At 48.8% G+C, this 16,630-nt stretch overlaps 6 protein-coding genes across 6 annotated transcripts; 4 read left to right on the top strand and 2 right to left on the bottom strand.

The window, feature by feature from the left end:
- Nucleotides 1-1,712: 1,712 nt before the first annotated feature.
- N7525_002448 (uncharacterized protein) lies at nt 1,713-3,506 on the bottom strand (the record flags this gene model as incomplete). Its single annotated transcript, XM_061212322.1, has 5 exons — nt 1,713-2,517; nt 2,571-2,739; nt 2,798-3,076; nt 3,149-3,225; nt 3,283-3,506. 5 exons carry the CDS (start codon nt 3,504-3,506, stop codon nt 1,713-1,715), a joined length of 1,554 nt encoding a protein of 517 aa, XP_061069343.1.
- A 470-nt stretch (nt 3,507-3,976) lies between these two features.
- On the top strand, nt 3,977-6,218 carry N7525_002449 (putative copper amine oxidase; the record flags this gene model as incomplete). The annotated part of the gene is made up of 4 exons (XM_002559942.2): nt 3,977-4,311; nt 4,377-4,953; nt 5,014-5,984; nt 6,083-6,218. 4 exons carry the CDS (start codon nt 3,977-3,979, stop codon nt 6,216-6,218), a joined length of 2,019 nt encoding a protein of 672 aa, XP_002559988.2.
- Nucleotides 6,219-6,651: 433 nt separating this feature from the next.
- Nucleotides 6,652-9,164, top strand: N7525_002450 (transcription factor domain-containing protein; the record flags this gene model as incomplete). Its single annotated transcript, XM_002559941.2, has 4 exons — nt 6,652-6,731; nt 6,800-6,937; nt 7,014-7,731; nt 7,800-9,164. The coding sequence occupies 4 exons, from the start codon at nt 6,652-6,654 to the stop codon at nt 9,162-9,164; spliced, it is 2,301 nt and encodes a 766-aa protein (XP_002559987.1).
- A 500-nt stretch (nt 9,165-9,664) lies between these two features.
- Nucleotides 9,665-10,806, top strand: abnA (putative extracellular endo-1,5-alpha-L-arabinase; the record flags this gene model as incomplete). The annotated part of the gene is made up of 4 exons (XM_002559940.2): nt 9,665-9,928; nt 9,999-10,475; nt 10,532-10,617; nt 10,671-10,806. The coding sequence occupies 4 exons, from the start codon at nt 9,665-9,667 to the stop codon at nt 10,804-10,806; spliced, it is 963 nt and encodes a 320-aa protein (XP_002559986.1).
- Nucleotides 10,807-11,284: 478 nt separating this feature from the next.
- Nucleotides 11,285-15,686, top strand: N7525_002452 (uncharacterized protein; the record flags this gene model as incomplete). The annotated part of the gene is made up of 9 exons (XM_002559939.2): nt 11,285-11,373; nt 11,434-11,802; nt 11,857-12,153; nt 12,207-12,492; nt 12,562-12,707; nt 13,353-13,596; nt 13,649-13,711; nt 13,782-14,093; nt 14,181-15,686. The coding sequence occupies 9 exons, from the start codon at nt 11,285-11,287 to the stop codon at nt 15,684-15,686; spliced, it is 3,312 nt and encodes a 1,103-aa protein (XP_002559985.2).
- A 210-nt stretch (nt 15,687-15,896) lies between these two features.
- N7525_002453 (uncharacterized protein) lies at nt 15,897-16,199 on the bottom strand (the record flags this gene model as incomplete). The annotated part of the gene is made up of 2 exons (XM_061212323.1): nt 15,897-15,927; nt 15,985-16,199. 2 exons carry the CDS (start codon nt 16,197-16,199, stop codon nt 15,897-15,899), a joined length of 246 nt encoding a protein of 81 aa, XP_061069344.1.
- Nucleotides 16,200-16,630: the final 431 nt, after the last annotated feature.

Consider the following 16,630-nt stretch of genomic DNA (forward strand, 5'->3'; position numbering starts at 1 on the left):
CGTGCCCGTGCATTACCATATCGGCAGACCTTTCTCCGTAAAGGAAGGGGTGAATTCACTCAAACCATGGTCACGTAGCAGACTCCATGTACTTTCAGTAAGCTGCAGAGAAACAGAGGGTGTTTTCTAGGCTGCTTGTTGAACTAGCACTAAAATTGTGTCTTTCTGGTACCCGCCACATACTGGGGTTGAGCGTGTGCATTTGACATAGCTAACCTTTTATGTGTATATGGGTCGTGACTAACGACTGAGGTCATTCACACATTTGCGGGGACAGTGTGTATATTCAGACAGAAATTCATAAGGCACCAATGCTAACTACCTAGGTAGTTAGTTATGTAACTAGTTACCTAGCAGGTACTTTGGAATTTGCGTTATCTATGCTCAACAACCTTGGCCTTCCTCGTGAAAAGGAAAACGGAATTTTATACTGAATTTGTTCTTCAATTCAACATCCCTTTCCCCGGTAATGCATGTTGCCGTGGCCGATGGGAGATGTCAAAATGTCCAAGCTTCCTTCATCTCGGCTCTACTGAGGGCCGCTACATACCGGTGGTATTGTCTCGCAATAGCAACCCTCGCATAAAGGATGCAAGCTATGCACAACGAGATAAGTTCGTATCGATGCTACCCGTTTCCCGTGTAGGATGTTCATGAACTATCTGGGAATTGGATGTCCTGACTCGAGGCGTACAGTCGCCTTGGATTGAAGGCTCCGTCCGATCCAAGGAGACCTTCTAGAAATTCACAATGACTAAATTCGTGATATCGGTCGATTTATTGTCGTTGCCCTGGATATGGATGAGCCATGGCTGGTCGAGACTTGGGACTGGTGGGCGATACTCTGAGCTTTGCAGATTCGAGAAGTACATATTTGCCAAAAAATATGACAAGCCGCCAAGTCGGATTCGTCCCCTGGGGAGGGTGAGCTACAAAGCTATCTACCATTTCGCCAGACCACATCATTCAGCCCAGCAAATGTCAACTAGCAATTGTTTGCGCCCATGGCGAAGCTTGTCATACCGCCAACTCTCACTAATTTGTGTTCTCTGCAGCCTACAGCTGTGGATGAATACATGCATCGCTACTGGGATTTCGATGGCACCCAGCCTTAGAGTTACAGAAATATTTAGGATGTCGACACTCGCTTAATACTTTGATCTTGATCTTATCTGCTCATTAAACAAACGCGATGGGTATCCTGGGTTTGGAGATATCTCTCCATAGCACAGGTATTACACCCCAGCCTCCTTACATGTATGTTTTTATTAGGACACTATTCAATATCTCAACGGCCTTGGGAGACTTATTGTATGATTGAGGTGGAAGTCTCCAATTCGGAAAGGGTAGAGTTCCGGAGAGTCAAGGTATTGTGAATGTGCTCATTTATTTCCAATGCCGCCTCGATATGACTGAAGGGCATCAGTACGTATGCATCCTCTTAATTTGAAAGGCCCTGACAATATATTTATTGTATTCCTAATCGAGTGAATATTGCGAAGAGTCCAACCAGGTTACGTTCTTGGGTACCCAGCCCGTCAAGCCCCTGGGATCAATAAACATTCCACGAAAGCTTAGGGGAGTATGGAAACAGTGAAAGTATGTTCGGTTCGAATCAGTATTCGAAGTTGAGAAAGAGTCGTCAAAGCCCTTGATTCCCAACTTTCATGATCGATGCACTAATACTCGCTCTGAGTTTCAACCGTAACTAGTCATAGGCCCTCTACTAGCTCTACCACCGGACCTGTAAATCGCTTCTTTCCTCCTAGGACATAATAATAAAGCCCCCCAATCAACATCCATCCCATTGTCACCACGACACAATAATTCATATTTCCTGGTGTAACCGGCTGCACCGTTGGGAAGGTGCTGAAAACCATGGCTATGATGAGCCAAACGATGGCAGCGATATTGATGACGGGCCCCCATCGCGGCCCTAGATTGAATGTTCCCGAGCCAACTCCACGGACACGTGCTGCTGATCTTCGTCGACCATATATTAACATGACCACAATGGGGGAAATATACGAGGCATACATTCCCAAAATGGCCATAGATAATACCGCGTTGAAGGCGGTTGAGCTGCCGAGATAGATCAACCCAAGGAGCATTTGGAGAAAGCCAACCATGAGAATCATGCGCACCGGGACTTTCAATGTGGGGCTCACTTCTGCGAAGAATTCCGACGCTGGAAACCCATTGTCACGTGCGAACGCCCATGCTGTACGGCTAGTAGATGTCACACATGCCGCATTGGCAGCCGTCGCGACCATAGTGATGCATAGGGCTAGCACTGAAGCGCCCGCCGCGGAGGCAGTGACGTTTAAAAAGAGCTGCATAAAGGGGAATCCCGTCTTGGACTGAAGTAGGGATTCTAGATCTCCCAGGGAAAACAGTAGAACAATCGCATACACTAGGCCAATCACTCCATTGATAATGACGCTGCCTATCATGGCCAATGGTACGTTACGGGAAGGCTTTGGCATTTCTTCGCTTAAATGGCAAGCGGCATCGTATCTAGAATAAATAGTCAGCGTGCAGCACACTGCAAGCATATAAGAAAATCGTACCCGAGGAAAGGATATACGGTGCTCAGCAGTCCTACTAACCACGAAGCCCCATCGTTGTCCCATCCACTGGTGTTGGAGAATCCGGTGAAGACGTAGCTTGCAGAGTGCTTCTCGGACATTGCTCCCAAAACAGCGACTATTACGACAAAGCCAACGACGTGCAATACACCTGTTCGCAATTCAGACCCTGATTTATTTATCAAACTTTGGGGAGATTGCTCTCTTACCGGCTGTTGTATTGGTGTGAGGCAAGATCTTGGAACCCCAGACATTGAGGGCGGTTGAGTATGCCAATATGAGCCAGTAGAAAAGCATCCCTTGCCACCTAGTTGGGGTATAAGAGTCCAGATGGTTCAAGGTGATGAGTGCCTGTAGCTGCAAGCCCGCGGCGAAGGCTGCGGAGGCGGAAAATACCAACTGTCCACCGATTGAAATCCAACCAGTAAACCAAGATGCGGTGGCCTTGTACGATGCCGGCGTGAGACAATGGACCCAGTGGTATTGCCCTATGGAATATAGTTACGTTAGTATTGGACATCACCTGGGAAGATATATGAAGGAGAGGTAGCTGATCGTACCGCCAGCAGTAGGGTAGACGGAGGCAATCTCGCCCAACGAAAGAACAATGAACATTGTACCAATCAGGGCGATGAGACTAAATGGGCCAGATAATCAGCATTCCGGTATGGTAGTATTGTCGAGAACGACTCACTAGTTATAAAACAAGCATGGCGCTCCGCCATTGGTAAGAGCCGTCGTGACAACCGAGGATAATGCCTCCCAGGTGGCCATTAGCGAGATTTGGAGGCAAACGATTGACCATAAGGAGAATTCACGACGGAGCTCTTGGACATGACCAAGAGCTGCAAGTTGGTCTTCATCACTGATGGCTTTCTCTGAAGTGGGCACTTTAGTCTCCTTTGGGATAGGATCCATACTTCACACTGCTCGCAGGGTTGTTGATGGAGATATTTCGGGTGTAAACTCAGGAGTAGTATACAGTAGAACAGGACAGGACATTCTTCCGAGGTCTATCTGGACCTCTTATAAGGTTATCTGGGGGGTGGCAGTTTGAGATATGGCCATAATGTCAATACAGACTCATACACGGCCATGATCCGCACATCCTACCGGCCACCCACATATGTACATCGAAATCAAAAGCAAACTCGTATTGCTTATCTTCACATGCGGAGATCCCCATGTCTTGGTATTTTTCCCCGCATTTTTATGGGATTTCTGTTGCCTATCGTTGTCTCTTATTGTCTATCATCACGGAACCATTTCCGGATCTCCACTATTGCAAAGGAACTCCATTCCGAGATTTCCGAGATTCCGAGCATGTACTAATATAAGTCGTGGACAACTCCAGGCAGAAAGTCCAATAAATCCATAACTTCCACGTCATGTCCTACCCTCACCCACTTAGTATTCTCTCCATCGAGGAGACCAATTTGGCCCGCGATGTGGTCAAAGCCGCTCACCCAAACGTCGTGATCGACTTTCGGGAGATCTTCCTACAAGAACCACCCAAATCTCAGCTCCAGGAATTCCTAGCGCTTGAACATGCCGGCCGCTTAAGCCCAACCACTCCACGTCCTCCGCGTCTAGCTCTGTGCCAATACGATGTGATCGGAACAGACCGCATTCCTCAATTTCACGAATCTGTGATCGACATAGTTTCACAGTCGCGAGTGAAGCACACGGTGGTTGGGAAGGAGCATCATGCCAGTTTGACGCTGTAAGAAAAAGAAGAAGAAAAAAAATTGAAGCTTAAACATCCGGAGTTTTCTAACGATTTGCTAGGAGCGAATTCGATGTTCTCGTCGATCAATGTATGAAATCACCATTATTCCAGAAAGCGCTATCGGAATTCGATCTTCCCGAAGGCTTCGAGGTCATCATTGAGCCATGGCCGTATGGTGGCTTGGATCACACCGATGAAAATCGTCGCTTCTTCCAGGGCCTCTGTTTCGCCCAGGACAAACGTTCCGGGAATGAAGACTCCAATTTCTATTCTTTCCCCTTGCCCATCATCCCTGTGATGGACGCCCACACACAAGAGATCATCCGGGTGGATCGACCCGCCACAGGCGGCAAAGGTGACGGTCTACTGGAGCAGACATTCAAACGGGATATAATTGGTCATTGCAAGCCCTCTGAATACGTGCCCGAGCTGATGCCAGAGGGGACTCGCAAGGATCTCAAACCGCTGAATGTGGTCCAACCTGAGGGTCCATCCTTCCGAGTCACCAACGAGTCTCTGGTCGAATGGCAGAAGTGGCGGTTCCGTGTCGCTTTTAATCCACGAGAGGGCGCAACGATTCACGACGTCTCGTATGATGGCCGCAGTGTGATGCACCGACTGGCAATCAGCGAAATGGTAAATGATATGTTAACCCGAAACACATAACTGTAAACTAATCGTGCTTCGCTTGTTTAGACCGTCCCTTACGCTGACCCCCGACCCCCTTTCCACCGGAAACAGGCCTTTGACTTCGGCGACGGCGGTGGCGGAAACATGGCTAACAACCTGTCGCTCGGCTGTGACTGCCTTGGGGTCATTAAATACTTCGATGCCATTATTACCCAGGCAGATGGTACCGCCCAGACTCTTCCGAATGTCATTTGCCTCCATGAACAGGACAATGGAATTGGGTGGAAGCATTCCAACTGGCGCACCGGGCGCGCTGTCGTTACTCGGAATCGGGAGCTTGTTGTCCAGTTTATTATCACACTGGCCAACTACGAATATATCTTCGCCTACAAATTCGATCAGTCTGGCGGAATTACAGTTGAGGCACGCGCGACTGGTATCTTGAACGTGGTCAATATCGATGCTGGTAAGACTAGTGAGTACGGAAATGTAGTGAGCGGCGGTGTTCTCGCTCAGAACCACCAGCACATTTTCAATGTACGAATTGATCCAGCTATCGATGGCCCCAACAACTCGGTGGTCGTGGAGGAATCTCACCCAGTTCCAATGAATGCGGTCACCAACCCCAACGGGAACTATTATGAAGTCACCAAGCAGACCGTAGAGCGTGCATCTTGGATCGATGCCGCTCCGCAGCTCAATCGGACCATCAAGATGATCAATCCCCACATAAGGAATCCTATCAGTGGAAACCATGTGGGATACAAGTTCATTCCACTGGCCACTCAGACACTCTTGGCCGATCCTGCATCGGTGCAGGCACGTCGGGCTCAATTTGCTCAACACCACGTTTGGGTCACGAAGTATCGGGACGGAGAACTCTATGCCGGGGGTCGTTATACTTTGCAGAGTCAAACTGAAGTTGAAGGTGTCTCGGATGCTGTTCTCCGTGGTGATTCCGTTGTTGACACCGACGTGGTGGTTTGGAACTCCTTTGGAATTACCCACAATCCTCGCGTAGAAGATTGGCCTGTTATGTATGTTGGTCCCAAATTTCTTTCCTTTCTCCCCTGCTTCTTTTCTTTTCCTCTCTTTTTTTTTTTTTTTTACGCATCGTATTGACTCAGTATAATAGGCCTGTCGAGATTTTCCAGCTCATGATCCGACCCGCGGACTTTTTTGTTGCCAACCCATCGCTCGATGTGCCTTCCAATAAGAATGTATCGTCACGGTTAGCTGACTCAGAATGTTGTCGAAAGTCGCACATTTAATAGGAAGATAGAACAAGAGGAAAGGTTATAACATACCTAGGTAGTGATATTACATTACGAAGGACCTCGGCCCCGGGGGAGATATATAGTTACCTAAGCATTTGCCCTATGGATGGATCCATCCATGGATGGATATGCAAAACTGCAGGATTCTACTAAATATCCAAAACCAAGTTTACTTTATATTATCATAAAAACATGAATAAACGATCTAAAATCGAAGCTTAAACATAGAAAAGTATTTGGTATACTACGACATAAGTCTTGTATACACATGTACAAAATTTCACGTATATCCCCGCAATCCTCTCCCAAGGCACATCCGAAGCACGGGCCATATCTCGGTTTATCTTTCCGCCTTCCGAGGTGTCTCTTCCTTTCCATCTTCCCTTGCCATGACATGACAATTTCTATCAATTAGTCCGTCTGCACAATGGTTTCCGAATCTCCGAGGTCTCCGCGGGATGATGATTCGTCCAGGAGAAAAAGGGCCAAATACACCCAAGTTGCTTGGTACGTCTGCTTATCCACTTCGGGTTTCCTACTTATGTACTATCACAGCTTGATGCTGACCACCTCAGCAATGAATGCAAACGGCGCAAGCTAAAATGTAGTGGTGGCCCGACCTGTGTCAGATGTTCTCGTGATCATATCCCTTGTGTCTACGCCCATCGCCCTTCTACCACGTCGATCCAAGGGCCTGACGTCAATGATGAAGGGTATGTCTCTCAAATTCCCAGTCACATTCAGTCACTATTATCTATTGATCAAGAGGTATGTACTCATTTTATCCAGAGCCAATATCAGATTCCAGGCTGTGGAAAGGCAACTGGAGACTCTGCGGCGGGAAATGCGGACCCTTTCCGCCCGCGTCCATGAGCTTGAACCCCCTGGTCCTACTTCAGCATCGAATTCGTCAGCCCCACCCACCACTGGGAGCCTACACCGTATTCTAGATGCTCCTAGGTCCCCGACGTACGTCGGACCCACGAGTGCGGAGTTTGGCCTCACTCGATCTCAAAGGTCTTTATCCCACCAAGCTGACGACTGTGCCGCAATTGACGATCGTGGTGAGGGCCTTGACCTATCAACAACTGCTCCCAGTCCTGCGCCATCGGGGGGCGAAAATGCTCCTCTTGGGAATCCTTTGATCAGCCTGGGTGCAGATGAAACATTGCGATTGGTACAAGTCTATGAGGACACAGTAGGTGTGATGTACCCATGTATCGATTTGGATGAAGTGCGAGCATACGTGCTCGAGTTCTACCGCTCTCACGACTCTACCGTCGCGGCTTTGTCTGTCTTGTCCACACAGACAGCCTCGGATCAGGATTGGTTCTCTGCGCGTGATGTCCAGGTTCTAAAGATCCTCTTGGCGACCGCTCTATTGGTCGAATCGCACGGTCGGAGTGAGCGCGCCGCCCAGCTAGCCGACAGTGTGGAAGATCGCTTCGCCAGTCGATTGAAAATTGCCGAGGTTGATATGAAAGAAATCCTCATTCTGACCCTGTTGGTGTGTATCTCCAATCGTTCTTCTGTTCCCATAGTGCCCCCGGAAGGAAAACGTATTGACTGTGGTAGTCCATTTTTCACTCTTACCGCGACGACGAAGTCATCGCCGGGCGTTTGATCGGTATGGCGGTTCGAGGGAGTACGGAGCTAGGTCTTCATCGTCAAGAAACGTGGCAGAAGACAGGAGGCGTTTTCCCGGGGGAACTGGAATGGACGTGGGCAAGCCGACTGTTCTGGTGCATATACGTGTTAGATCGCAAGTGTGCCTTTGGCACGGGGTTGCCCTTCGCCATTCAAGATTCCGACATTGACACCAACTTGCCTGAGCCGGGCCACTCTACTCCGTACCTGACTTGCATGATTTCTCACGCGCGCCTGAGCACAAAGATTTGGGGCCTAATCGTCGGATGGCCCAACCGGTCGCAAGCGGCCACCTCAGATGGTTGCGCTTACTTGGACGCTCAGGTCCAGCAATGGATCCATTCCATTCCGCGTGAATTACGTTTTGATCCGACTTGGCGCTCTCCGGCTGGATCAGAGCAGACCGATCGAGCCATGATGCTTCAGGTTCTCCTTGCTCTACAAGCGAACCAGCTTCGAATTCTTGTGTATCGACAAAATCTGCTCAGTGATGAGCGGATAGCGGACAACGTGACTGGTGCCTCTACCGCCGTCGAAACGGCGAAGAGCACCGTTCATATGCTAGACTATTTCAGTCGGGTTTCGAGTATCTATTTCCAGCGCCCGGAGCCATTCAACTATTTTCTGTTATCCGCCCTCGCCGCCCTCTTCTTGGCCGTTTTACATGCGCCAGCGCGTTTCAGCCATGCTTGCCGGCCAGAATTTTATACGGCCGTCGACATGGTTCGTCGCTCAGCAACACGTGCGCGTACTTCCCGGAGATTGCAAAAGGTCCTTCACAGTTTGAAACGCATTCGATTGAATCTCGGGTGGGATAATGAAGCTGGCCGACAATCATCTATCCATCGAGGTCATCCCTCGAAAGTCGATTCTAAGGATGAGAAAGAGACAACTGACCTTCATTGGCATGCTGCATCCCAAAATAAGGTGTATTCAGCCAGCGGCATTTGGGATACAACGCCAGTAGGAGCCACGACAGAGTCTGCTGCTGCGCGTTGTACCCCCAGCCTCCATCAAACATCCGGGGCGACTACTCCTCAGCTCTCATCTAACGCTTTTTGGCCAATGTCACCTGGTACCGTAGCTGGATCCGAATCCAAAGTCTGCGAGGACTTGAGCAGCTTTTTTGAAATTGCAGGTGGGTTCTACTTTGACCCTCAACCCGGTTCGGACATTGCCGCCGGAGCAGATGTGGGGTTGGCCCCTCCCGGTGACACGCGGTCGCCCAATGCGCTGGACGCCTTTCACGCTGAGGATGAGGCCTTGACGAGAGTCATGGCTGGTTTGCTGTGAAAATTTGTGGACGTTATGCATAATGATTCAATACCCCATGCTTAAGCTTGGAGGATGAGCGGCTTCAGTTCGGTTAAAAAGATATTACTATACTTGACATTACGTGACATTCTCCGAGTATTTGCACTTCCTTTCATCCGTGACAAAAACAACTTGGACCTTGACTTGGGATTCCCCGGAACATGGCGTGTCTCGGTTGCATGGTGGCGTATATAGTTTTCGGCAATATCCACCAGTCGGTGCTCTAATTCCCGCGACTAGGTCCTCTCCCTGAAGGATTTTTCTCTCTCCGCTATGGCCTGGTTTATTTCCTCTGTCTCTTCCGTGTTGCATCCAGACTTTGCTCGCTGCAGAAAAAGATCTCTGTCCGTGCCCTGTTGGGGGAAACGTCCGGGTTTCCACCAATGATTCATGTATCACCTTGCCAACTAATGAATACAAATACATCACTATGGGCAGCCCACTGGTGAATATGTCGAACGTGCACATCATCTCCCTCGATGCATTTCGGTAATATCGTCAAACCGGTGCTGTTCGCAGTCCTCGTGCAGGGGTACGCAAACCCTGGCAGTTGTTCAGGTGCCTGCATCGTACACGACCCGACGTTGATACAAAGATCATCGGACAATCGTTATTTCCGGTTCTCTACTGGCAACAAGATTTCTTATGCCAGCTCCTCATCTATCAACGGCCCGTGGACTAACATTGGCTCCATGCTACCTGGTGGATCTTCCATTGATCTCGCCGGAAATGATGACCTATGGGTAGGCATTATCCTTTCAGCGAAGCTTGTCCGCAAGTGATCAACATGCTCGGTACTGACTTCTATGCTAGGCCCCCGATGCTCAGCTTGTGAATGGTCTTTACCATGTTTATTACACCGTATCGACCTTTGGCTCACAGGATTCGGCTATTGGACTAGCCACATCTCCAACCATGGAGTCTGGCTCCTGGACTGACCGTGGAGCAACCGGTATTGCCTCGTCGTCCTCTAAGGCATATAATGCCATTGATGGAAATTTGTTCAATGATGGCGGTACCTATTATATGAATTTCGGCTCCTTTTGGCACGACATCTACCAGGCTCCAATGAACTCGGCTGCCACCAAAGTCGCGTCTTCGTCATACAATCTAGCATATGACCCTGCTGGAACCCACGCTGTGGAAGGGGCCTACATGTATAAATATGGACGCTACTACTATCTCTTCTATTCTGCCGGTATCTGTTGTGGCTACGACACATCTCGCCCTGCCAGCGGAGCAGAATACAAGATCAAGGTCTGCCGATCGACTTCACCTACTGGCGGTTTTGTATGTTACCCAATGCTTTCCTGCTTTAGACACTTGCGCTAACTGTTTTCTTATAGGTTGATGCAGCGGGTACTGCTTGTACAAGCGGGGGAGGCACAGTTGTTCTAGAAAGTCATGGTACAGTCTACGGTCCTGGTGGACAGTAAGTTCTCGAATTGGACTATACGCTCGAATATTGGTCTAACCTTTCTCTAGGGGTGTATTTACTGATCCTACCCTCGGCCCGGTGCTTTATTACCACTATGTTGATACCACTGTGGGCTATGCTGATGGTCAAAAACGCTTCGGATGGAATCAGATCGATTTCTCAAGCGGCTGGCCAGTGGTTTAGATGTTAGTGCTTGGTTTTTTTGGCCAAGTTTGTCCGTGGAGAGAAGGTTGCCCTATTTCTATCCCTCTCTCTCTCTCTCTTTTCTGTACTATCTCCTCCAGTTCTATGTTACGTTGCAACTCGTTCGATTGACCAAGTCTCTTAATTCGTTTTGATAAAGTATCTTTGGTTGAAGTGGTGTATTCGTGAGCAAATGTGATGCAAGTAATCCATTATATTGCTGCTAAACCATCTGTTTCTGGCGTAGGGAGACTATATCCTTTATTCGTTGATTTAGGATAACTCATCCTAGACTTGAGTTTTGGGTTCAACACGTTTTTAGAGCACTCACTAACATACACATGGGTGCGAGTAGTAAGAAGATAATTCTACGCACCTCGGCGACTTCCGCACTTGGCCGACTGGTGCCGGCGTTGATCTACAAAATGCATCTGTTTCTCTCAAGATTATTCTTAGCATTTGGCGAATTTTATTCCCTATGGCAAAGTCATCCAAGCTACTCCGCAACAAACGTCCGGTGAAGTACAGCGCAGGATGGAGACGCATCGTGCGGAATTTCAGTCCATCGTATGGTCTTCCTCTCCAAAGACTATCTAGGTACTGGTTTATGCTGATAAAACCATATAGATGGTTTGCAGTGACTATGGGAACCGGCATTGTTTCGGTTTTGATGACATCGATCCCTTTCGATACTCCAGTGCTCTATTACTTGTCGATTATCTTCTTCCTACTCAATATCGCGTTATTCACTCTAGCTTTCATCACCTCCGTTCTTCGATACACCTTATATCCTGAAATATGGCATGTGATGATCCAAGACCCAACCAATTCGCTCTTTTTGGCGACAATCCCGATGGGCTTTGCCACACTCATTGAGGGGTGGGTGTCCATTTGCGTGCCAATCTGGGGCGAATGGACCAAGACACTTGCGTGGGTTTTATGGATGATAGACGTGGCAGCTGCGGCTTCTGTGACTCTGTCTTTGTCCTTCATTTTGTCGGTCTACACTCCTGCACAAACCGATGTTGTAAGACACTGACATCCGATTAGAATATCTCAGCGATATGTCACTTCCCTAGATCGGATCACTGCAGTTCAATTATTGCCAATCGCAGCAACTATTGTGGCAGCTGGTGCTGGCGCACAGATTGCTCCTATCTTACCTGACAAACAACATGCGCTGGGCACACTCCTCGTCTCATTCATTCTCTGGAGTATGGGCACTCCGTTGGCCATTGGGGTATTGGTGATCTATTATCAGCGACTAGCAGTGCACAAGCTTCCACCGAGGGAACTGATTGTGAGTTGCTTTCTACCCCTGGGGCCTCTTGGCTTTGGTGGGTTCGGGTAGGCATATCATACCCCTGGGAGCCCCGAGACTCTGGCTAATACACTGCTAGTATCCTTTATATTGGGAAAGTGGCACGGGTGTTGTTGCAGGATTCACAGTTCCTGGACCCTATCTCAGGCCAGACGGCATATGTGATGGGTGTTTTCATATCCCTCCTCATGTGGAGCTTCGGCTTGATTTGGCTCGTGTTTGCCCTAGCTACCGTTCTGCATACCTCTCCATTTCCGTTTAATATGGGCTGGTGGGGGTTTACATTCCCACTTGGGGTGTATGCCGCGAACACTATGGAATTGGGTCTCGAAATGGATATCATGTTTTTCAAAGTCCTCGGCACCGTATGTTCATCATTCTTTCCCTCTTTCTACTCTATGAGTAAATGGCACTTACTAACTTTGCATCTAAAGGCCTTAAGTGGCGCTGTGGTGTTGTTGTGGATGTTGGTCGCATCACGGACCGCACATGGAGCATGGCGCGGAAGCCTGTTTCATGCCCCATGTTTACAAAACCTCACGTCGAAGGAAGAGGGAGCTGAGCGAGATGGAGATCGGGCGTAAGAAGGATATTCCCTCCTTACCATCATTACCAAGCCCCGAAGACGCCTCAAAAAAGCCTCGAAATACCTCACCAATACCATGCGTGTGCCCAGGTGTGATTCATCGCGCCGGATAACCCCGCTGACAGGGCCTTCTTCTATCCCGGCCAAAGCCATGAAGTATCCGTACAGCTTAGGCAATTTTTGCCGAACTCGATCTTTCGATGTAATTGGTCTGGACCTAAGGTGATTCCATTCCGAGGTCGATTACCTGCAACTGTTTATCTATTCATTTCACGCCAAGCACTACCTATCAGGCGAGTCGTCACATGTTCAGCCCGTCAGCTTCGTGTTGTTTTCATCCCACTTCTCTCTGTTCTCTTCTCTTGAATTGTGTTCTTTGTGAAACCGGATGCCGTTTTGTTGACCCTTTGCTACTCGAATACCTCTTCCACGGTAGCGCTTGAGTATCGAGAATGGTAAGACTTGGTTTCTGTCTCTGCATACCTATGGCCAGGCACGACTCTAAACAAAGTCTAGGATACGGAGGAGTATGAGTTTCCCTTCCTGCAGGAGGTGTTCTCTCCTCTTGAATCGCACAAGGTTGAGTATGCATACTAAGCTCCGATACATGAAACCTTTTGCTAAGACTAGGTTCATTAGTTTTGTCTTCGTCCATGGCCTGAACCCAAGCGGTCGTAACGATCATCCTTTCCAGACATGGACGCATAGCAATGGCAAGTTTTGGCCGAGGGACTTCCTGGCCGAGGACATTCCATATGCACGTGTCTTTGTTTATGGATACAATTCAAACATCACCCATCCACAGTCCATGTCCACGGCAAGCATCAAGGATCATGCGAATGCGCTGTTGAATTTATTGGATATGGAACGCAGCCCCCAGATGGTAAAGCATATAACGGAAATATTCATTTGAGTAGCCAGTTAATCTTTCATAGGGGTCCATTCCACCAAAAGTGATATTCATCGGACATAGCTTGGGAGGGTTAGTGATAAAGCAGGTTAGATATAAATATCCACCTTTTCCCTACGGCGTCTTCCTAACAGTTTCTATTTGATGTGATGATATAGGCACTGCTCAATGCTAAAGAAGATCCCAAATATACATCCATCCGTTCGGCAACTTCAGGTCTCGTCTTCTTCGGAACACCGCATCGTGGCGCGAAGGCTGTGGAACTGGGGAAAATCGCAGCCCGCGTTGCCCGCTTTGTTTCCAAAGGCCATGCCAGCAATGACCTTCTAGACTGTCTGGAATACAATTCCCTTTTCACCCGACAAATGACCGATCGATTCCGACATCAACTAGAAGATTATCGTGTTATTAGCTTTATCGAAGGGAAGAAGGTGCAGATAGGGGGAGTGGGACCAACATCTATCAGCCATGTAAGCAGATTTCCACTGATTATCAGTTTATGAGTCCCCCCCCAAAAAATCCTTTCTCTTCCTAGCAGAGCAGCTGATATTGAAAAGCTTGTGGTTGATGAAGAGTCTGCGGTTCTTGGATTGTCCGGGTTACGTGAAACCCAACTCAAGCTCGACGCAGATCACTCGCAGATGTGCAAGGTGGGCTCTCGGGGTCCTATGTACCATTTGATAAAAGGAAACATCAAACAATTGGTCGATCAGGCGTTTTTGTCGGAACAAGGCTTCATTCCATCGATGCCCCCAAATGCCGCGTCATCTCCGCCGCCAGTGCCACCGCGCTTTCATTCAGATAATAGCACGCCGTACCAGGGGCAGGGTCTTCCATCTCCCTCGGCACAAAGGGTGACAGGAATAATGTTCAATCCTCTGGATAATGACCCACGATCTATTCGTTCTGCAGAACTCAAGAACAGGGCTAAATGGGACGAAGCCCGAACCCTCGAATATGAAATTTTTCAGGAGCATTTGCGCAGCCTTGGTCCAGATCATTTCAGTACACTATCAGTGGCATACAACCTAGCTGAAGTGGAACTGGAGTCCAACTACTTAGAGAAAGCAAATGAATGGTGTCATTGGGTGTCCGAAAATGCCCAACGCGTCTTTGGGACAAAGCATCCTCTGACAATGAAGACGGAAAGTTTGGTTGCAGAGGTCTTGTGTCAGCAAGGCAAGTATCAAGAGGCTGAGTCGGTCTGCGCTAACGTCTTGGCCCATCAGCAAATGACTATCGGCGAAGACCACTTGGATACCTGTGACACCCGGCGCCGACTAGGAATGACCTACAATGCGCTAGGTCGCCGAGAAAATGCCGTCATGACTGCAGAAAAGCTGACAGACACCCTAAAGCGTCTGCTCGGGGAAACTCACATTCGTGTATTCGGCTCTGTGTTGGACGGTTTGGAATATATCATTAGCAACCAGTCTGGAGACGCAACTACCCTAATTGTGATGCGTTTCCAACCCGATGTACAGCGAGCGGCGGAGATGTTGTTACAGGTCTACCAAGAGCTTCGGACTGCCCTGGGTCATGGACACCCATCTGCCATTCGCGCTCTCTGTCTCCACGGCCGAGCGCAGAGCTTTATGCAGCAGAGTATGGAGGCCTCAGAGACCCTGCGCCGGGCTCTGGCCAGTGCAGAAGAAGCGTTTGGGCCCAGTCACCCGCTGACAATGGACATCGTGGGCAACATTGGCATCATGTACGCCCTGCAAAATGGCTATGCTCAAGGTCTAGTCACCAACAATCGTGCTGCAGAAGCTTTCCCCTGGTTGACCCGATATTTGAACTGGGTTGAACATCGCAAAGGCAAAGACAATCCCGAAACGCATGCCACATTGGAGCTGCTGGCCAATTTACACTTCAACGCTAAAGAGTACGAACCCGCCCAGAAGTACTATGAGCGCCTTGTGGCGAATAGGCGCACGGCCGACTTCGCAGCGAACGACCGCATCAATACTCAGCTTCAGCTATGTCGGGCGAACACTATGTACACCCGTCGAGGCCTAGGGTCGGGGCTAGGAGGGTTTTTGTCCAACTTGCAGAGATATTGACGGAGGTTTATGATAACTATTATACCTCGGTATACAATCCTTGCTTTCTTCTTGCCAAATTCAATGGGATATTAGTCATTATTCAACCATGTTCATTGTGGTACATGATAGGTATATTCATAACCCGCGAGGGGTATTGCCTTGCGAGCTTTACACACATCGAAAAGGTCTCTATATCCTTCCCAGGTAGACCAGCTGATCATCTTGTGTTTACTGTGAGAACTTGTCGGGAACGCCCTTTCTGTATATGGAATTAGCGCTGAATTCTCTCCGTTAAGAGACCTGCGAGAAACCTTACCCAAGCTTGTCCATCTGTTCACTGCCGGCATCTTTCACCTTCTTAGCAGGGTCACTGCCACCCTGGCCACCACCGAACTTCTGCTCTGCGGCGTTCATACCTGCTGTTGTTAAGTTGAAGTCTAATGCGCCAGAGTTTAGAAGCTCACCCTTGTCAAGGTATTCTTGGCCCTTGTTACCTCCGAGCTTGTTGGCGAGACCGGAGAGTTTGTCCATTTTGAAAGAGTTGATGATAGTGATATTAAAATGTAGAGTAAAGAGGTGGTTGCTGGAAAGAAGGTAGAAGCGACTCCGGGTGAACCACCCTTTTATAGGGGCCCATCGAGTCTTTCTGATCGAGAGTCTATTACAGTGCACTCGGCATTCTGTATGATGCTTAGCCCTTCTTAGGATGATAATTCGCTTTGGCATGGAATGCTATCGTCATTGCTGCATTCGGGTCATCCTAAATGTGAGTTTGCCTCCGTGAAGATCATTCCAAAAGCATCTTCATTGGCATACTGCTTCGATAAGCTCACATCTGAGGTCATATCGATGAACTCGATCACTCCAGGGTGGATCGAGGTCCGTAGTCTGACGGCGAGACTGGACATTGTGACGTCAGCGGGTATAGCCGAGGCATCAATTGACACCCTCATAATGAGGCA

This window comes from Penicillium rubens, assembly GCF_028828025.1.
Source record: "Penicillium rubens strain IBT 27055 chromosome Unknown utg000002l_segment0_segment0, whole genome shotgun sequence".
Classification (NCBI taxonomy): Eukaryota; Fungi; Ascomycota; class Eurotiomycetes; order Eurotiales; family Aspergillaceae; genus Penicillium; species Penicillium rubens.